General features: G+C 40.5%; 2 protein-coding genes across 2 annotated transcripts; both read right to left on the bottom strand.

Moving 5' to 3' along the window:
* Window positions 1–7112: 7112 nt before the first annotated feature.
* mob3a (MOB kinase activator 3A) lies at window positions 7113–9086 on the bottom strand. The gene is made up of 3 exons (XM_041839415.2): window positions 8658–9086; window positions 7794–7996; window positions 7113–7519 (listed from the first exon to the last, which is right to left on the bottom strand). Exons 1-3 carry the CDS (start codon window positions 9073–9075, stop codon window positions 7490–7492), a joined length of 651 nt encoding a protein of 216 aa, XP_041695349.1. The 5' UTR covers window positions 9076–9086; the 3' UTR covers window positions 7113–7489.
* Window positions 9087–9159: 73 nt separating this feature from the next.
* Window positions 9160–22288, bottom strand: LOC121533456 (tyrosine-protein kinase ZAP-70-like). The gene is made up of 15 exons (XM_041839414.1): window positions 22163–22288; window positions 21956–22042; window positions 14288–14782; window positions 13925–14085; window positions 13698–13836; window positions 13516–13597; window positions 13382–13404; window positions 13245–13284; window positions 12921–13131; window positions 12458–12664; window positions 12044–12236; window positions 11769–11909; window positions 11531–11643; window positions 11151–11414; window positions 9160–9218 (listed from the first exon to the last, which is right to left on the bottom strand). The coding sequence occupies exons 3-14, from the start codon at window positions 14690–14692 to the stop codon at window positions 11297–11299; spliced, it is 1833 nt and encodes a 610-aa protein (XP_041695348.1). The 5' UTR covers window positions 14693–14782; window positions 21956–22042; window positions 22163–22288; the 3' UTR covers window positions 9160–9218; window positions 11151–11296.

Here is a 22288-nt window from a genome sequence, read left to right on the forward strand (position 1 = left end):
AAGTGGGATTAAAATGGATGTAATTGTCATCTTTGGTCAACAATCTACACAAAATACTCTGTAATGTCAAAGTCGAAGAAAAATTCTAACATTCATGAAACATTTATGAAAAATACAACTTGATTAGATAAGTATTCACTCCCCTGAGACAATACATCTTAAAAACACCTTTGGCAGCGATTACAGCTGTGTCTTTTTGGATAAGTCTCTAAGAACTTTGCACACCTGGATTGTACAGTATTTGCCCGTTTTTATTTTTACAATTCTTCAAGCTCTGTCAAGTTTGTTGTTGATCATTGTTAGAAAGCCATTTTCAAGTTTTGCCATAGATTTTCAAGCTGATTTAAGTCAAAACTGTAACTAGGCCACTCAGGAACATTCAATGTCATATTGGTAAGCAACTCCAGTGTAGATTTGGCCTTGTGTTTTAGGTTACTGTCCTGTTGAAAGGTGAATTCGCCTCCCAGTGTCTTGGAAAGGAGACTGAACCAGGTTTTACTCTAAGATTTTGCCTGTGCTTAGCTGTATTCCGTTTGTTTTTATCCTAAAAATGTTCCAGTCCTTGCCAATGACAAGCATACCCATAACTTGATACAGCCACCACCATGCTTGAAAATATGAAGAGTGGTACATTTCTTTGCCACATTTTTTTCAGTATTACTTAATAAGTGCCTTGTTGCAAACAGGATGCATGTTTTGGAATATTTTTATTATGTACAGGCTTCTTTCTTTTCACTCTGTCATTTAGGTTAGTATTGTGGAGTAACTACAATGTTGTTGATCCATCTTCATTTATCTCATATCACTCACAACCATTAAACTCTGTAACTGTTTTAAAGTCACCATCGGCCTCATGGTGATATCCCTGAGCAGTTTACATCCTCTACGGCAACTGAGTTAGGAAGGACGCCTGTATCTTTGTAGTGACTGGGTGTATTGATACACCATCCAAAGCCTAAATAATAACTTCACCATGCTCAAAGGGATATTCAGCGGCTTTTTTTTTTACACGGCTACCAATCGGTGCCCTTCTTTACAAGGCATTGAAAAACTTCCCTGGTCTTTGTGGTGGAATCTGTGCTTGAAATTCACTACTCGGTTGAGGGACCTTATAGATAATTGTATGTGTGGGGTACAGAGATGGGGTAGTCTTAAAAAATCATTTAAACCACTAATATTGAACACAGAATGAGTCCATGCAACTTATTATGTGATTTATTAAGCACACAACCCTAACCCTAACTTATTTAGACTTGCCATAACAAAGGGGTTGAATACTTATTGACTCAAGACATTTCAAATTCCACTTAGACATGATGGGGTATTGTGTGTAGATCAGTGACACAAAATCTAAATTTAATCCATTTTAAATTCAGGCTGTAAGACAATAAAATGTGGAAAAAGTAAAGGGGTGTGAATACTTTCTGAAGGCACTGTAGCCTATGCTGCACCCAAAATAATGTATCTGTTTATTTAATGGTTGTGCAAAATATGTTGAATTATTGCCATGACCCAAACTTTTAGGTCATGTTCTTTCTGTTGTTTACCTATTGTTACTAACTATGTGGCCATGAAACACTTGCTACTGTATGTGCTAGTTTCCTTGTAGGACTTGTTTATAAGAAGAGGAACATCTTGTGACTGTGTTTTCTCTCTCCTTTCCTCTCCCCGGGCACTCAGTGTATCTTGGCCCATATACTTGGGCCTTAAACTGCAGCAAACATTATGTAAAGGTTTGGCTGCTACTCAATAGGGCCAGGACCAAATTATGCAATCCCAGGTTAGGTTGTAAAACAAACCATGGGGCTGAGGAGGGGCACTATGGGGTAACAGTAGCAGGGGCATAGTAAAAGGCTTCAAGTGGCAGCCTCATTCCAATAACAACATCCCAGGAGGTAGTCTTTCAGAGAGGGGATATTTCTGCCTGCTCACGGATTGGCTGAGATCAGGAGGCGTGGCTGACAGGATGATAACAACAATGGATTGCATTTATACAGCACTTTTGTGTGCTACAGTCAGTTACTCATTCACCACCAGTGTGTAGAAACCACCTGCGTGATGTATGACTGACATGCATCAGAATGTGTACAATACATTAACTACAAACCTCTGCAAACTTCTTGAATGGCCAACTCCTTGAATATTTCCCCCCCTTAAGTGTGTGTACATTACTGTATTTATACTTTGGATATCGCTTTTCAAGGGGAAAGTAAAACAAATAGCTGGTGGGGGTCTTTAATGTGTAGTAGCTCAAGACATCATACAGTGGGGAAAAAAAGTACTTAGTCAGCCACCAATTGTGCAAGTTCTCCCACTTAAAAAGATGAGAGAGGCCTGTAATTTTCATCATAGGTACACGTCAACTATGACAGACAAATTGAGAAAAGAATTTCCAGAAAATCACATTGTAGGATTTTTAATGAATTTATTTGCAAATTATGGTGGAAAATAAGTATTTGGTCAATAACAAAATTTTCTCAATACTTTGTTATATACCCTTTGTTGGCAATGACACAGGTCAAAAGTTTTCTGTAAGTCTTCACAAGGTTTTCACACACTGTTGCTGGTATTTTGGCCCATTCCTCCATGCAGATCTCTAGAGCAGTGATGTTTTGGGGCTGTCACTGGGCAACACGGACTTTCAACTCCCTCCAAAGATTTTCTATGGGGTTGAGATCTGGAGACTGGCTAGGCCACTCCAGGACCTTGAAATGCTTCTTACGAAGCCACTCCTTCGTTGCCCGGGCGGTGTGTTTGGGATCATTGTCATGCTGAAAGACCCAGCCACGTTTCATCTTCAATGCCCTTGCTGATGGAAGGAGGTTTTCACTCAAAATCTCACGATACATGGCCCCATTCATTCTTTCCTTTACACGGATCAGTCGTCCTGGTCCCTTTGCAGAAAAACAGCCCCAAAGCATGATGTTTCCACCCCCATGCTTCACAGTAGGTATGGTGTTCTTTGGATGCAACTCAGCATTCTTTGTCCTCCAAACACGACGAGTTGAGTTTTTACCAAAAAGTTATATTTTGGTTTCATCTGACCATATGATATTCTCCCAATCCTCTTCTGGATCATCCAAATGCACTCTAGCAAACTTCAGACGGGCCTGGACATGTACTGGCTTAAGCAGGGGGACACGTCTGGCACTGCAGGATTTGAGTCCCTGGCGGCGTAGTGTGTTACTGATGGTAGGCTTTGTTACTTTGGTCCCAGCTCTCTGCAGGTCATTCACTAGGTCCCCCCGTGTGGTTCTGGGATTTTTGCTCACCGTTCTTGTGATCATTTTGACCCCACGGGGTGAGATCTTGCGTGGAGCCCCAGATCGAGGGAGATTATCAGTGGTCTTGTATGTCTTCCATTTCCTAATAATTGCTCCCACAGTTGATTTCTTCAAACCAAGCTGCTTACCTATTGCAGATTCAGTCTTCCCAGCCTGGTGCAGGTCTACAATTTTGTTTCTGGTGTCCTTTGACAGCTCTTTGGTCTTGGCCATAGTGGAGTTTGGAGTGTGACTGTTTGAGGTTGTGGACAGGTGTCTTATATACTGATTACAAGTTCAAACAGGTGCCATTAATACAGGTAACGAGTGGAGGACAGAGGAGCCTCTTAAAGAAGAAGTTACAGGTCTGTGAGAGCCAGAAATCTTGCTTGTTTGTAGGTGACCAAATACTTATTTTCCACCATAATTTGCAAATAAATTCATAAAAAAATCCTACAATGTGATTTTCTGGATTTTTTTTCTCAATTTGTCTGTCATAGTTGACGTGTACCTATGATGAAAATTACAGGCCTCTCTCATCTTTTTAAGTGGGAGAACTTGCACAATTGGTGGCTGACTAAATACTTTTTTTCCCCCACTGTACATAACAGGTTAATTGATTTAAACAACATACTTACAGTAAGGACTAACAAGTATGTACATACATTATATAGGCATACAACTACAGTAAGTAGGAATTAAAACCAAAACAAACTTGTTTTTTGTTTAGGGGGGTCTACACGTGTCTGTGATGTATACAAATACGTGTGTATGTATCGTAGGTGTGTGGATGTGTGCACAAATGCTTAATACTCTCCACAAGAGAGATGAGTGTGCTGCAGTTAGCAGTCCTCTTCTGTTTCATCTTGGCTGCTGGGTTTTTCCAAGGAGTCAGCGCTCAAGGTCACATGGTGAAGATTTACACACACTTGTTCTTAGAATGAGGTTCCCAGAAAAATAGAAACATGACCACCTTTAAAGGAAAGGAAAAACTACAACTTTCAAGCAAAATAAAATATTATTACAGAAATACATGTTATCCAAATACCACCTTTACACGTCCCAATGACACTTTAGTTGAGGATAAAGACATAATAGCACCAAAAGTACACATATTACTAAGTTATAGGTTCCTGAGACCACACATGATACAGCCCACCCAATACTTTCTCCAAGATATTCCCACTAAGGACATGAAAAATTGCTCAAATGTGCTGTGAAATTAATATACTGTGGAGTGGGTGTATTCCTGGTCAGCTCATGTTACATAACAATGTTACATAACATATGGCATTAATTTAAATTCTCCTTATTCAAACTGAGATAATACTAACAAAGGAGATTAGTGAACAATCAGCACACTTAAATGAAACATATTCAGTTCACTTCAGGACCACAGTGTTTGGCATTTTGTATATTATTTGAAGAAGATTTCACTTAAATGTAGGACTAGTCCAGACCAACCACTCAACCAACAGACAATCTTAACTGAAAAAATTCCCTATGGTGTCCCTAAAGCTGTATTTGCATGGTACTCAGGTAGGCAGGTACATTTTCTATATGAGTTATCTTACATGTCTGGCAACTGTAGTAATTACTATGTTGGCCTAATAATATTGTACCTGTCCTTGTAATATACTGTACCTGTCCTTGTACTTATCTAGTAAACATATATATATTTTTAGGGGCTTCAAATTTAAGTAGAACCACAAACTGTGAAGGAAATTGTTTAATGAGTAGCATAGGATGGTTGTTTAGCAACAAAAGCGACTCATTCGCAAATTTGGGGCAAAACAGACAGGGTTGGCTTAGATTGTTGACAATGTAAACTATATGTCATCTGCAATGTTTAGGCTATTGAAAACATGCTGTAAATACATTTGCACAATGATGAGCACTTGTTGTCTCTCAAATATATCCTTACAGTTGTTGGTTAGCTAGCTAGCGAAGTTGAGCCATATTAGCATAGACGTGACATCAGTCAAAACACCTAAAAACAAAACATGGTATCAAGAACAAGATAGAACTAGCTGAAACAAGCCACCTATGATTCCACACATAGCAGCTTCTTGTCATTGTTGCTAGTTATCTGGCCATCCAGAATCACAACAACACAAGGACTTCTGCTCCATTGAAGCGTGCACATCGTTTCCATGACGTTGTCAGCTAACCCGTCTATACAGGAGAACATATTGTAAACTGTGACTACCTAATTCTACTTGAACCCAATTTGACACTTTTGGTCCCTTTCTGTGTACATTTGAGAATATTTCATTATAAAGTCCTAAATATTAGACATCCCAAGCACTTGTTTTATTGTAATATCCTAATATGTAACGGGAATAATATCCTATTTCAAATAGAACTTAACTATAATTGAAATAAGACCATTTGAACTGACAGTCTGTGAGATAATACAGAGGGCCATACATGAGGCAACTGACTTGCAAGTCATGAAACCGTTAGGGTGTGCACTCAAAGCCTAATATTTGCTGAGTCACATAATCCACCATGTAAATGATCACATTTGCATTCAAAACAGTACAAGCACATTGTCATTGCAACAACTCAGACAGAGTTGAGTAAGCTTCCGTTTGATTGGTGCTACTGAAATTCTTTAACTTGATCGCCTTGATACAGTTGAAAGTATGGTTCTTATTATACCTCAGTGGTCTAAAACATTCCAGTAAATAAAAAACAAGCAGATTGAGATGAGTTAAAAATACCTCCTGCCTGTCTTACACGTAGCTCCGTCTTACACGTAGCTCACGTAGCTCACACAGCGAGACCAGTCACAGGGTTGCTGTAGCGGGGAGAATGAGGGGAAATTATTCTTGTGAGTTGGCACTGAGACTACATATTCAAGCAGATGCAGAGAGAATTTTGATTAGAACCTGCTATGTACTATTGTTGACCTAGGGTAGATAGAAAAAATTATATTCCCCTCACAGCTAGTGGTTATGTACTCCTTTAACACGGCCAGTGGGTACTATTGGCACAACAGCCTGAAATAAAGGTGGTTTCCAGGTGTTGCAACCTGGTCTCAGAGTATTTCGTATTATTCTGTACGTAAATACGAGACACATTTCGTATGGTATGTATTAATTCGTGTATGATACTGTATGTTACGAATTACAATTTGTATTATATGTTATGAATTTGCAAAACGTATGATATGTTATGAAATCTAGCTAGCTAGGTGGCTAATGTTACCTATCTGGCTAACATTAGCTAGGCTAGGGGTTAGGGTTACATTTAGGAATTAGGTTAAAGGGTTAGCTAAAAGGGTTAAGGTTAGCTAACATTCTAAGTAGTTGAAAAGTTGCTAATTAGCTAAAATGCTTAAGTTGCCGTGATGAGATTTGAACTCGCAACCTTTGGGTTGCTAGACGTTCGCGTTATACGCCCACCCATCCCGACTAAGTAACCATCTGTTTTATGTAATCATACGAAACGTAACGTATTGTATTAAATGGAGGGTCTCGGCTTTACGTAAGATTAATACAAAATGATCTGAGACCAGATTGACAACCGGAATGGGCTTCCTACTACATATAAACTCCACAACCCAGCCATATTTATGTGTGCTCTTTATACCACCTTGTGGACTAACTTAAGACCTGCACAACTGGTTTATTATGTTGGTTGGCTTCGCTCGACAGGCTTTGTTCTCAGTTCTTTTATTGCTTTTACAAAACAATGCCATAGATTTCATAAACAAACAATATACCAGTTTGAATGTATATTCTGGAAAAATAACAATGTATGATAACACAGCATGGCTTCAAACGCTGCTCGTCTAATCAGCATCCAAACTACCCATTCTATAATTAAACATAAGACACTGAGTTTAGAGTTTAGAGTAGGAACAGAGTGCGTTTAATCTCTCCACATACTACAATCTTAGATATGTACAAACATACATATATTATTTTAAGATAAGAAGAGAACAACTAAATGACAGGAATGATTCAGCTTCAAATTAAAATAGAAAGATTTCTCTCTTAATACTGTGCTCTGATAAAAATGCTCAAAACATTAAAAAGGAAGAGAATGCCTTACAAGGTTCCTGGTTAAACAAACCTACATGGTTAAAATAGATTACAGTACTTGTTTATAAAAAATAAAGACTCTTTTAGATTTGGTTTATGTTTCCTGTTTCATTCTTCTACATGGACGGAACTAGTCCTCAAGGGGGAATGTGTCAAGTGGTCAGTGGCGCTCCCTTAGTGGCACATCTGTGATGTCATCTCTTTCTGTAGGAGACAGGAGTGGTAGTTTAGCAACATTATCATAGCAAAAGCACACAAATGTGCTTGTAAACATCACAATTCTAGGGTGCAATACAGACATAACTTCAGGCAGCTTCCTTTACAAAAAAAGCCATGTAATGTGTAAGAAATTATATGAAAATTAAAATGTATCCTTGCCTTTATGAGCTTGTGCAATCGTTTGTTTTTTTCAGATTGTTTGTTTAACAGCTCGCCTACCAACAAGATAGACAATTCAATTATTTTTATCCTCACTCACCAGTGGCTCGAGCTCCTTGTGGTCTGTGAGGTTGAACTCTGTTACAAAGTAGTAGAAGTGCTTGTAACAGGTGTTGACGTGGGCCTCTGCACCCATCTGGCTCACACGATCAAAGTGGTGGATGTAGACGTGGACGAACACACGAAACAAGCGAGACAAAATCTTCTTAGCTACCTGCATGAAGGTCTTGGGGAAGGGAGTACCTTCAAAAACCAAACAAAAGATGACAAAAGAATATGAAGATGTGTCCTCCGGGGACATGTAAAGTAAACACAAAAGTAGTCATGCTCTCAACCGTATCTGTGTTTGAATCAGTCTGTTTGTCAGATTCATTCTCAACTTTAAATATTACCTTGGGTGCAAATAAAATATATTTTGTTTTTGTGAACTTGTGTACTACAGGATTATGCTTGTATCATTCGAAGGAGATATGTGAGCCTTTAAATGACAACACCTAGGGTAGAGGATTCATATTTTCATCAAGAATAGATGAAGTTATCTGTCCATCCGTTTACACTAATCTAATAGTATTTTAGCAATGCATTTCCAGGGACATGTGCACATGCCATGCCTATTTATACCCTACTGTAGATTGTGTGACCCATTTCTAATGCCATTGCTTGGATGTTTCTACAGATAGTCAGATACCAAGTTGTGTGGTTGGAATTACGTGAAGAATGCAAGGTTAGGAATTTTTGGATCATTGTAGATGAACAGATACAGCTGTTGCACTTGGTAATGACAAAGAGAACAAGGATTTTCAGCCTATCAAGATGCTCTTTTGTAACTCTGCGAAAACATTAAACCTATTTATCACAATGCAGATCCAAGCCCATGTACCTAGTTATCATTCTTTGTACATACCGACGTTGGTGGGGAAGATGTGCTCGTTGTTGATCTGTACCTCGATCCAGTCCATCAGCAGGCTCATGTACTTTGGGGCTGGAACAGCTGTGGGCTTCTTGTATTTGTGCTCGTCCTGCCAGCGGTACTCGTACTTGGGCCCTCCGGACATGACTGGGCAGGTCTGGTCGGTGCAGGAGTCACTGATGGTGCCGTAGATGAGGTTGATGCGGTTGAAGAAGTCCACCACATGCACGGCCACCCAGTCATTCAGGTCCTCTCCATGGGGCAGTGCCACTGCCTGCTTCAGGTCCAGGCCTGCATTCAGAGACGCCTGAGCCTTCTTGTGCAGCTCGAAGCGCTGTGTCCCGGGCTCAAACTTACGCTTCGGCCGGAATGTCCTGTCCTTGTTGAAGACTTGCTTCAGGGCCATGGACATTGTTGCATGTGGTAGTTTGTTTATGTCTTTTTGAATTATTTACTGGTTAGATGAAGGAGATATAACAACAGTGGAGCTGTTAAACACTGGTTTTATTTTTTCTCAAAGCTGGATTTAGTCCTGAGGCTGATGAAGGGTCAAATCTGAGAGAGGGGTAGAAATAATAATTTACAGTGTCAGATTCACAGATGCCATATTGTCAAATTCAGCAGTAACATGCAGTATTCCATCTGGTGCGGCTATGCCAACAAGGCCCACAATGTATTTCTTACATTTTTAATATATGTTAAAACGATATGCATCACCATTAGTTATGTTGTTTGGTAAGAATGCATAATACTGTAAGCGTTTGTTATGTTGCAGTCAATTTCTGAGCTCCAATTAACTAATTAAAAAACAATCAATTCATAACTAATGATTAACCACTGATTAATAATCACTTAATGAAATTATTAAACCATATTTAACTACCAAACCATAAAATACACATCTACGACTGCTGTCAAAAGAGTTGTAGGTTCATGGAAGTCTGTCCTCCACATACCTTAACAGACATCAACTTAGAAAAGAATAACGCCAACCAGTTACAATGTTGCAAAAGTGAGTGTTGTTACAGAGTAGACTAGCTAGTTACCATGTTGCAGAGAGTGAGGTTATTATTAGAATGTGGTTACAATGTTGCTAAGCTACACGAGTCATTTCCTATTTTTCACATTTACTTTATGGCCTGGTTCAGCCAAGCGAGCCAGCATGGCCAACCTTGCACGACTTTATGAAGTGACCTCAGATAATAAGGCCATTTCATATATTGAAGTTACTTATAGACCTACTTATTGACAGCAGACATCAGAAGTATAAAGTGGTCGGGGGCAAAAGTGAAACAAACTAAATCTAGCTAGTTAGTACATGATGTAGCCTTGCGGTAGCCTGAGCGGTGATGCTAATGTTGCTTTCTTGAACGATGAGGGCGCGTGACGAGGCCACCAAGTTTATTCATGACGTGAGAAAAAACGACATCAATCGCACTTGTTGCTTTTCGCAAGATAAAGTTAATCATAACCTGCTCCTCAAAAGATTTCTCATTATTACATTTCACGTAAAAAATAACGGAGTAAATTGCTACCGAGCTGACGGTGACGAAATTCGTCTCCCAACCACTTTCCCCGAACTTGGAGAGAGATACCACTTACTTGTTCCGCTTTACTGAGCCTTCCCCTTGCGATGTTCCCTTGAATAAAATAAACTTTACTAATCGTTTTCAAATGTATAACAGAAGCTACATTATAATGAATGTATAATAGTTTTGAACATAGCGCTAAGTCTATACTTTATTAGGAAACAAAAATAGGCCCCTCCCTATCCAAAAAAACAACAACACTTCCTTTGATCAGACGTCACTGTACACGGCCGGAGGACGGTGGCGCACCTCAATGAGGCGCACACAACTCTTTATTCTAGGCCTACTGTACTGTAGTCTAATGATATGCCAACAAGTATCTTGATAATTCATACAAAGTGAATTGTTTGACATCATATTAATATAAGCAAGACTGTTGTGTCGATGATATAGCTATGGGTTTAATTGTTTCCTCATAGTATTCGATTTTAAAGTGTTGTGAAAATGTTAATCAGTTGTGGAAGTGACAAAGTTTCGCGAGAATTTTACTTCTTGGTAAGCGAAATTATGAAAATGTAGACCATTTCAAAACTCAAAAACGGAATTAACCCCATGTCTCTGACCTTAAAGTCTGTTTCATCATCCATTCACAAATAATTTCCACAATTACTTGATATACATACACCATATTCAGTGACATTTTTTTTTTTTTTACAAATGTATCGAGAGCTGAAGCACTTTATTTTTTATTTAACCTTTATTTAACTTAAATAGAAACAGAGTTCACACTAGACCTAATTATATTCTCAGGGAATTACACTTTCAATATGCAGTTTTACAATTCTAACACGCACCATTTTTTTGAGTTTCTTCTAAAACATTCAAACCAACAAATGATGCAGTCCTGGGCTACAAAAAAAGGCTGTTCTTATATGAATGACTTTCATTACCAACTCACATTTGCGTCAATAAGGCTTGTTTAGCTGTTGACTGTTGCTGCCTGTTTCTGAAGCTGCCAGTTTGTGCCCAGTTCATAAGAGGCTCTTTGTCTATCTTAAAGAATGCATTGTGTGGCGCGGGGACAGAGTGGATCTTGTCCCTGGACTATTTGAGAGGCTCAGCAGCGTCTGCGGTCCCCTCAGGCGGAGTTTTGTTGGATATAGAGTAATAAAAGCCCCGCATGCGCTCCTCCACCTTCACAAAGCCTGGCCGGTCCTCGTGTCTGAGAAGAGAAAGATCAGAGACTTTAGACGTAATGGATCTCCTTTGGGCAGCAGTGTGGTCTAGTAGCAATACCATGTGGTGTGAAAATTAATAGGTCTCTGGTTTCTCACTTACTTGTATGTCCAGCAGTCCTTCATCAGAGCATACATTCTATCTGGACATCCAGATGGACATTCCATGCGGCTCCCACTGGCAATGAAACTGATCACCTCAGGACCTTTCATTTTCTGATCACATGTGGTAAAAAAACAGATTAAGATAATCTAGACAGCACTCAACAGCTCCTGTGTTGGAGGCTGTTATTACAGTATAAATGTTAAATATTTAGATCTTGCTGCTGTACAGATAGTACCTTGTATGGTTTCCCTCCATAAGAAAAGGCTTCCCACATGGTGACACCAAAGCTCCAGACATCACTCTTGCTGGAGAATTTGTGGAAATTCATGCATTCTGGAGCATACCACTTCAGCGGCCATTTTCCTGCTGTGCGTGCCTATGTTCCCACCCACACACATGCTTACCATACCACATGAATAATGTACATATAAAGAACAGCAGTATTTAACTATATAAAACAGACCAACTTAACATTATAGCACATGACACGTGTAAGAGACTCATACCTACCTTGTAATAGTTGTCATCAGCACCCAAAGCCTTGGACAGGCCAAAGTCACTGATCTTGGCAAACTGTTGGTTGACCAGCAGGACATTGCGAGCTGCGAGGTCTCTGTGCACAAAGTTCTTCTCCTCCAGGTACTTCATTCCCATAGACACCTGGTGCATCAGCCCCACAATGTTCTCCACTGTGACCGTATCCCTGAGAGGTAGAGGGACAGAAAGGGAACTCAAATGAACCTTCAGGGGAATTCGCTCATGGTATTTAGCTTCACTTTGCTGAGCTCATCATCACTTTTTGAGTAATAGCAGTGCTATCATTAATTGCATTTCCATAACTCTCTATGATCAGTGTCACTATTAAGAGAATAACATGCTTTATGATATACTGTACTACTGTACGTGTGAAATAATTGGCCTTACTTATTGGTGGAGAGGAACTTGTTGAGTGGCCCAGCAGAAGCCATCTCCATCACTAGCATCAGGCACTCGGCCTGGCAGAGCCCCAGCATGCGGACAATGTAAGGGTTACTCAGCTGGTGCATGATCTCTGCCTCCCTCATCATCTCATCTTTCACCAGATTCTCATTCTCACTCTTCAGCACCTTGATGGCCACATCAGTGTGGCCCCTGGAACCACACAATAATTTGTGATGTGTTATGAATAAGGCCCAGTGTTTTTCTAAATTTTAGCCTCTAACTAGGGTCCAGAGTTTTTCCTGATCAGCTCACTTTCTCAGTAAAAATAATTATAAACCTCTGTGACATAAAACTTAGTTTTCAGTTGTTATAAATGGCTCTAGGCATGAGGTTATAGATTCTAAACTCAGGCTCTGATGCTCTGTTTTGATTAATCCAAGAAGCAGCACCCCCCACCCTCCCTCACTTATTTGTCTTGAAGACTCCTTTCTTGACACAGCCAAAGTTGCCTGAGCCGAGCTCCACCTCGTCAATCATCAGCTGCTCCCTATTGATGAAGAACTTCTTCAGGTCATTGGGGTCATGGTAAGGGTTGACAAATTCACTGCAGTCCATGGGCAGCATCTGACGGTCTGTGGGGGGCGAAGTGTTGACTTCTGTGGAGCCCCCCAGAGGTACTGTAAGAAAGGGCCAAACCACAGGGAAATGTCTTAAAGACAAATTCAAAGATTTTTGTATATGTATTTTGGTGGAAAGGCTATGTGTGTCTGTTGTAATGTTATTGACCTACCTCCAGGTGGCGGTGTGTATCCATTTGTTCTGAATTGCCTCTGAAAGAAATGTACTGTATTCAATAGATCTGTGTGAATTAAGTTGGAAAGTACTGTATCTACCATGGAGAAATTAGAAAATGTTCTTGATACTCACCCCTGAGGGCACAACTGGAGACTCTGAAAATGGATTTGAAAATGTATTAAATTACATAGGGGACAGATTTTGTGAAATTATAAGAAGAATGTGATGATTGTGATTCATTTGAGAACAAAATGTTGGTTCAGTACGTTTGGCATTGTTACGGTTCACACATGGTTCCCTCAGAACTGTCACTAGCCCATCAGGCTTCATCTTCAGATACTCAACCAGCTGCAGTGTAGAAGGGAGGGAGAGTGGGGTAGCAGACTTAAACATGAGGTAGCAGACAATACATTTGAACCAATTTGTTGGAGAAGACAGAACAGCCTACCTGCCACACAGTGTCAAATTTGGTTCCCTCTGGCATGGAGTACTTCCCTGATTTGTCATGTAGAATCTGGTAATGGTAGACCGTTTTTCCGTACACCAAAGAAAGGGCAAAGGTGCCGGACTCTTCCCTGTCTCTGACTCTGATGAGAAAAAAAACACTATAATCATTGTTGTGAGTGTTTTGGGACTTTTGGATGGCATTGGACTAAAATATATTAAATGACTCACAGGAACTTTCCGTCTGGCTGTGCCCTGGAATAGAGTCGCCTCTCCCCCTCCTGGCGAGGGATCTTGCCGTGGTACCAGGGCATCCTCTCATGGGCGGTGGTGGCGATCAGCTTCTCCAGCTGTGGGGCCTGGCTGATGATGGCCTGCTCCATGGCCTCCCCCTGAACACAGATAGCCAGTTAGTCAACCTGAGCCTACATGGGGGGGGGGCAAGGCAAACTACAGTTCACAATAGCATAGTAAAACCAACAGGGCCAGCAGACTAACAACAGTAAACCTACTCATGCCAAGGTTCTACAGGGCATCAGAGATGTTGTTGGTGTGACTTCTGGCCCTGCTGCCAATCGTTCAGCCAACCCTCACCTCCAGGTTCCATGTCTGTCGTACATACTCCCTCAGCATGTTGTCCCTAAGGTTATCAAAGACGCCTGCTCTGATGGGGTTGTCTGGGGAGCGCAGACAGGGCTTCCTCAGGGTGCACACCAGGCCATCTGAGTCCTTACTGTAGAACTCACAGAGCTCTGCTGGCCCACAGTGGGGCTTGCCACCCGCAATACAGTAGGTGCTGTTGAGTTGTTTCTCCACAGAGTAGTGATGGAAGTCCAGGTCCCACACCAGGGAGACCACGTAGCCGCCCAGGCTCCGCAGACACTGGCGCAGCAGGAACAGTCCGTCGGCCATGCCTGCCAGCTTCAGGTGCTCCTCAGCCTCCGAGCGACTGATGCTGCCGTAGAAAAAAGGCAGCTCTGCCGCAGGGTCTGTCGCCATGTCTGAGTCTCCTCAGGAAGTATGAGGGAAGACTCCTCAGTTGGAAGGGTTGGAAGGGTTGGAGATGGCTGGAGGCTCCTGATTAAAGATCTATACAGTGAGAGAGAATGGGAAATAATAATGCATGACCACTGTTTTATTATTTTCACAATATTCAAATTACCACAAGTAATGCTAACTATAGTATATGTTTTCCTGATAGTTGTTTTTCTCTAATTGAGGATGTTGATGACTTATAGTCTACAGACTTCATCGGAACCTCCATCTCAGGGACCCAGAGGAGTATCTGAGGTATTTGTGTCGTTGGGCTGTTCTGTGTGCAGTAAGTGAGATAAATAGTAGGCTATGCGTGTTTCTCTACACTGCCACAGACTGGTGTTAAGCACAGCCACAACAGGAAATGACACCCGCCCCCGTCCTCCTTCTCCAACCTCTCTTCAGTTTCTCACTCTTCCGTTGAACAGGTGCTGCTGTTACTCAAATTTTCCCTGAGCTGTTCAACACACTAGCTGCACATATCAATGAAGATTATGAAAACAGATGTCATTTTTAGACAAATGAAAATACAGAAACAAAATATTTCAGATGTAGCCCCAATCAGTATTTGTTTCAACCAATTTGTGCTTTATTCTGACTATCAGGAGAATTTAAAAGAAGTGTAGACTGCAGGCTGTGTGTTTATCATGAAAGCATGTTGTGTCTGCTCTGCTGTGAGGTAGCTTTATTTGATAACAAGTGGAAAATGCCTGTTGGTGGGCAAGACACAGATGAGTATCATAACTTTTTAAACGCACACCAGACAACTATCAAGATGACATGATATTCACACACAGAAGCAGAAATAAAATGAGTTTGGTAGACAAAATAAACAGTTGAATCAGTTAACATAGTGATGTACTGAGTTTTCTATTTGCGGTTTTCATACATCTTCCTCTTTTCCGTTTCATTTGACACCCCCATTTTGGAAAATGAATGCTTTAGCAAAAAAATAAAAATGTAATCTGTTGGTGTGAGTCATAGGTCAGGGTGGTTTTCCTTGGTTTGGTTTGTAGTTTGAATCAACTGCCAAAATCAAACTTCAGTTTATTATATGATACACAATATACTAGCAGCTCCTTATGGGAACTCTTCATCCCTATTCTTCCTGTAAAAAGTCCAAACTTATGGCCCATGGCCAATATCTGATGTATTGTTTCAGAGTTCTGAAGTCTTGTGCTTGGTGAAAGGATTCTTTGAGGTGGGGTATGTCAAAAGGGGGGTGAAGGTAAAGACTGTATCACCTGTGTCTATGTGTGTCTATGCTCGTGTCTATGCTTTTAAAAGGGTGGTGTGATTCAATCACAGTTTCCTGGACGTACAGTACCTGTGACAGTCTGTCTACATCCATGTCAGAAACACAGACACAGAGCCATAGAGAGACGCAATGTGCCACAACACACACAGACTCCACCATGGCCTGAGAGCTTCAAACCCCCACTCACCACAGTAAAGGGACAGTGGTACAAAGACATGTTGTAATGTGAAAACTGTGCCTTCAGTATGCACTTGTTGACATTTCTGAAATTCTATTGATGTGAATGGCTAAAACTGATTTTTGTTTAGTTTTATTTCCTGTCTTTTTATCCTTGTATTATATGACCTGAATCAGCTAAAAGTCGGAACGACAGAATAAAGTACTTGAGAATAGCCATAAAAGTCAGTTCCCATGCAAATGGAAAGATATTAAGCATAAAAAACAATCTGTCAGAGAAGAAGATGTATTGTCAACAAGAGAGTTGTTGACAAGGAAATGTCCACATTTTATTTTCTAGTTCCCTGAATTTATGTTTGAACACATAGACAAAACTATAAATGTCTCACCACTAGCTCAATAATCGGAGCATAAATATGCTGTTTGCTTTTGACCACCCCAATTTTCATCCCTCATGTTGCTTTCCTTCCAGCTCAGAACAGAACACCTAAATGGATATTGACTTCTGATAAGGGAATGCACTATATATTCTCTTTTAAACTATTTCTGAATGTTATACTGCTTCATAAGAAAAACAAACCAACCAAGACAAATTTCCCTAACAATATATAGAGCAACCCAGATGTTACTTTACAAAACAGAGACTGACAGTGTGATGGATATTTAACTACATCAGTACTTTTCCCAACACACTTCTACGAACATTACCCATGCTGTTAATATTCAAACGTTACATTCCAGCGAAATGGCTGTTTTCCCACAAGACATTAAGCTCACATCAAAACCAGCTGTAGGCCTATATTCTCCCCTGGTAGACCCTGCATTCTCAGTAGTGCTTTGCCCGGAGGTTGGTTGGGGTTTACAGCGGAGCCAATATAGGGCATACAGTACCAGCAGGTTGGACGGCTGAACCGGCCGACCCTTACAGGAGTCTCAGTCCCCATCTGCAGGCTGAAGGCCATAGCTTTAAAGAGCGGAGAGATAGCAGAACTGTGTTCTGACGCACAACCTTTTCCATGCAGTTACAAGTGGCTGTGAGGTCTACAATAGAAATGCCTTGTCCATTGTAGCACAGAGGATAACATGATAGAGGGCCCTTGGTTTAGCAATAAGACATTACATTCATCAACTATAAGCAGTAAACTCAGCTTTGCTAAATTCAGTCGTTGGCTCATGGCCATGATTTGTAACAATAATAATACATATTTGTCTTGTATTTCATATGTAATCATAGTCATATAAATAATGACCCACCATGTTTTGCCATTAGAGTGGATTAAAAATATGATTAAAAAGAAACGTTATATCAGAAAGGGTATCTGTTCTATAAGTTATACTAACCAAAACATTTCTAAATCATTAGATACTCAATATCTAGCTATTTTTATGCATTGCTTTGGCTACTATGCGCTTAACAAACCTTGTCAAATCAGGAGAACATATGCTTATCAAAACGTCTAAATATATACAGTGCCTTGCAAAAGTATTCATCCCCCTTGGCGTTTTTGCTATTTTGTTGCATTACAACCTGTAATTTAAATGGATTTTTATTTGGATTTCATGTAATGGACATACACAAAATAGTCCAAATTGGTGAAGTGAAATGAAAAAAATAACTTTAACAAAAAAAAATCTAAAAAAAAAAATAACTGAAAAATGGTGCGTGCATATGTATTCACCCCCTTTGCTATGAAGCCCCTAAATAAGATCTGGTGCAACCAATTACCTTCAGAAGTCACATAATTTGTTAAATAAAGTCCACCTGTGTGCAATCTAAGTGTCACATGATCTCAGTATATACAGTGAGGGAAAAAAGTATTTGATCCCCTGCTGATTTTTTACATTTGCCCACTGACAAAGACATGATCAGTCTATAATTTTAATGGTAGGTTTATTTGAACAGTGAGAGACAGAATAACAACAAAAAAATCCAGAAAAACGCATGTCAAAAACGTTATAAATTGATTTGCATTTTAATGAGGGAAATAAGTATTTGACCCCTCTGCAAAACATGACTTAGTACTTGGTGGCAAAACCCTTGTTGGCAATCACAGAGGTGAGACGTTTCTTGTAGTTGGCCACCAGGTTTGCACACATCTCAGGAGGGATTTTGTCCCACTCCTCTTTGCAGATCTTCTCCAAGTCATTAAGGTTTCGAGGTTGACGTTTGGCAACTCGAACCTTCAGCTCCCTCCACAGATTTTCTATGGGATTAAGGTCTGGAGACTGGCTAGGCCACTCCAGGACCTTAATGTGCTTCTTCTTGAGCCACTCCTTTGTTGCCTTGGCCGTGTGTTTTGGGTCATTGTCATGCTGGAATACCCATCCACGACCCCCTGGCTGAGGGAAGGAGGTTCTCACCCAAGATTTGACGGTACATGGCCCCGTCCATCGTCCCTTTGATGCGGTGAAGTTGTCCTGTCCGCTTAGCAGAAAAACACCCCCAAAGCATAATGTTTCCACCTCCAAGTTTGACGGTGGGGATGGCGTTCTTGGGGTCATAGGCAGCATTCCTCCTCCTCCAAACACGGCAAGTTGAGTTGATGCCAAAGAGCTCGATTTTGGTCTCATCTGACCACAACACTTTCACCCAGTTCTCCTCTGAATCATTCAGATGTTCATTGGCAAACTTCAGACGGCCCTGTATATGTGCTTTCTTGAGCAGGGGGACCTTGCAGGCGCTGCAGGATTTCAGTCCTTCACGGCGTAGTGTGTTACCAATTGTTTTCTTGGTGACTATGGTCCCAGCTGCCTTGAGATCATTGACAAGATCCTCCCGTGTAGTTCTGGGCTGATTTCTCACCGTTCTCATGACCATTGCAACTCCACGAGGTGAGATCTTGCATGGAGCCCCAGGCCGAGGGAGATTGACAGTTATTTTGTGTTTCTTCCATTTGTGAATAATCGCACCAACTGTTGTCACCTTTTCACCAAGCTGCTTGGCGATGGTCTTATAGCCCATTCCAGCCTTGTTTAGGTCTACAATCTTGTCCCTGACATCCTTAGAGAGCTCTATGGTCTTGGCCATGGTGGAGAGTTTGGAATCTGATTGATTGATTGCTTCTGTGGACAGGTATCTTTTATACAGGTAACAAACTGAGATTAGGAGCACTCCCTTTAAGAGTGTGCTCCTAATCTCAGCTCGTTACCTGTATAAAAGACACCTGGGAGCCAGAAATCTTTCTGATTGAGAGGGGGTCAAATACTTATTTCCCTCATTAAAATGCAAATCAATTTATAACATTTTTGACATGTGTTTTTCTGGATTTATTTGTTGTTATTCTGTCTCTCACTGTTCAAATAAACCTACCATTAAAATTATAGACTGATAATTTATTTGTCAGTGGGCAAACGTACAAAATCAGCAGGGGATCAAATACTTTTTTCCCTCACTGTATACACCTGTTCTGAAAGGCCCCAGAGTCTGCAACACCACTAAGCAAGGGGCACCACCAAGCAAGCAGCACCATGAAGACCAAGGAGCTCTCCAAACAGGTCAGGGACAAAGTTGTGGAGAAGTACAGATCAGAGTTGGGTTATAGAAAAATATCTGAAATGTTGAACATCCCACGGAGCACCATTAAATCCATTATAAAAAAATTGAAAGAATATGGTACCACAACAAACCTGCCAAGAGAGGGCCGCCCACCAAAATTCATGGACCATGCAAGGAGGGCATTAATCAGAGAGGCAACAAAGAGACCAAAGATAACCCTGAAGGAGCTGCAAAGCTCCACAGCGGAGATTGGAGTATCTGTCCGTAGGACCACTTTAAGCCGTACACTCCACAGAGCTGGGCTTTACGGAAGAAAAAAGCCATTGCTTAAAGAAAAAGAGAAGCAAACACGTTTGGTGTTCGCCAAAAGGCATGTGGGAGACTCCCCAAACATATGGAAGAAGTTACTCTGGTCAGATTAAACGAAAATTGAGCTTTTTGGCCATCAAGGAAAACGCTATGTCTGGTGCAAACCCAACACCTCTCATCACCCCGAGAACACCATCCCCACAGTGAAGCATGGTGGTGGCAGCATCATGCTGTGGGGATGTTTTTCATCGGCAGGGACTGGGAAACTGGTCAGACTTGAAGGAATGATGGATGGCGCTAAATACAGGGAAATTCTTGAGGGAAACCTGTTTCAGTCTTCCAGAGATTTGAGACTGGGACGGAGGTTTACCTTCCAGCAGGACAATGACCCTAAGAATACTGCTAAAGCAACACTTGAGTGGTTTAAGGGGAAACATTTAAATGTCTTGGAATGGCCTAGTCAAAGCCCAGACCTCAATCCAATTGAGAATCTGTGGTATGACTTAAAGATTGCTGTACACCAGCGGAACCCATCCAACTTGAAGGAGCTGGAGCAGTTTTGCCTTGAAGAATGGGAAAAAATCCCAGTGGCTAGGTGTGCTAAGCTTATAGAGACATACCCCAAGAGACTTGCAGCTGTTATTGCTGCAAAAGGTGGCTCTACAAAGTATTGATTTTGGGGTGGGGGGGGGGGTTAATAGTTATGCACGCTCAAGTTCTGTTTTTTTGTGTTATTTCTTGTTTGTTTCACAATAACAAATATTTTGTATCTTCAAAGTGGTAGACATGTTGCGTAAATCAAATGATACAAACCACCAAAAAATCTATTTTAATTCCAGGTTGTAAGGCAACAAAATAGGAAAAATGCCAAGGGGGGTGAATACTTTCGCAAGCCAACGCGGCAATGTTGTTTTTTATATAGTGGTGTAGGCCACTATATAACAATGTTGCTTAGTAACACATACAGTGTTTGCAGAAACAACTACAAATAGGCCTACAAACATCAGACCTATATTAAAATGGTGGGAGGTCTCTAATATGTAGTTCATTTAAAGTCTGTGGCTGAGACTGCTACCTAGAAAACAAATAATACTTAGAAATTGCTTATGTCAATGGAAAATCGAAAAGGGACTTACTGCGCATATTTTTCCTATACGTAGAATGAAATTGCCCAAGTCAGCCACACATCCTCAGGACACAGTTTAGCCAGTCTGGTTTAAACCAGGGCCCTATCCCAACAGGCAAATCAAGTTGTTTCTTATAGATTCTTATAGAACCCATTGCATTGGTTCTATTGGAATGCATTATGTTCAGAATATTTCAAAGAAGTATGAAGATTGGTCTGTCGTCTAGTTGAGAATGACTCTCTGTTAAAAACGACATAAAAATACAGCCCCTTATTTTCATACAAAGCACAGTAACCTCTTTTGTATTATTTATCTGATTACAAGTGCCAACGAGTCTCAAAATAGAATCTACAGTATAATTCAAAATAAAATTACAAGCAGTAATGACACACATAAAACACGGGTGTGTCTACTTGAAAATCTTACCCCCTTTTGGCTTTCTATTCATATACACAATGAAAGCAACTATTTATAAATATAATCTCTACTTTTGAAGCCACAGCTAGAATGTCTTTGCCGCACCGTGGTGAACCCATTTTGCCTTTGTTACAGCACAAACTCTACTAATAGAAACATATTAACAGTTTTAAATGTGTTTAAGACACTGGTTATAAGGGAACAAGTCATAGAAAATGAACATTTCAAGTACAATCTTTTACATATATTATTTATATAAAATATTGTATTGTATACTTCAAAGTAGATTAAAGTAATGGACTTTCAACTTTATATTTTTTCCGTCTCCAAAATACAGCCTAAACAAATTCCTTGATTTGGTTAAAAGAGATTCATCCTAATTCCTCAATTGAAAATGAGTGAATAAAAAGACAGAACTGGCTTTTTAAATTAGATGCACTCACCATACACTATTTCACTGGAATGGAGTAAAGAAGTCAGAGATCCTAGTAGATTGGCCTCAGAGACAGAGAGCTGCTGAGTCTGTCCATCTGTATAGGTGACAGAGAAAATGCATCAGCACTGCTGAGTGAGGGCATGAGTGAGGGTTCAGGAAAACTATGTGGGTTGATTGATACAGCCCTGGAATCTTCACTAACCTACTTCCTCACCTCAGTTACATGACACCCTTTCTACTATACTACCTTTTCTTTCATGAAAAGGCAGAAATAAAAAATGGCACAATTTCAATAGCTACAACCATCTGACAGAGCTGACCCAGTCTTCTGTATCCACCT

This window comes from Coregonus clupeaformis, chromosome 20, assembly GCF_020615455.1.
Source record: "Coregonus clupeaformis isolate EN_2021a chromosome 20, ASM2061545v1, whole genome shotgun sequence".
NCBI classification, from domain to species: domain Eukaryota; kingdom Metazoa; phylum Chordata; class Actinopteri; order Salmoniformes; family Salmonidae; genus Coregonus; species Coregonus clupeaformis.

Bases quoted from the DNA above. Each gene is read 5' to 3' on its own strand.
- LOC121533456 (XM_041839414.1), bottom strand. From the start codon at position 14,692: ATGGCGACAGACCCTGCGGCAGAGCTGCCTTTTTTCTACGGCAGCATC. The intron at 13,405-13,515 runs GTACTGAACCAA...ATCCATTTTCAG, and splicing joins GAACCGTAACAATGCCAAAC to AGTCTCCAGTTGTGCCCTCA. The intron at 11,910-12,043 runs GTAGGTATGAGT...GTGGGAACATAG, and splicing joins CTGATGACAACTATTACAAG to GCACGCACAGCAGGAAAATG.
- mob3a (XM_041839415.2), bottom strand. From the start codon at position 9,075: ATGTCCATGGCCCTGAAGCAAGTCTTCAACAAGGACAGGACATTCCGG. The intron at 7,997-8,657 runs GTATGTACAAAG...TGGTTTTTGAAG, and splicing joins CATCTTCCCCACCAACGTCG to GTACTCCCTTCCCCAAGACC. The intron at 7,520-7,793 runs GTGAGTGAGGAT...TGTCTCCTACAG, and splicing joins ACAAGGAGCTCGAGCCACTG to AAAGAGATGACATCACAGAT.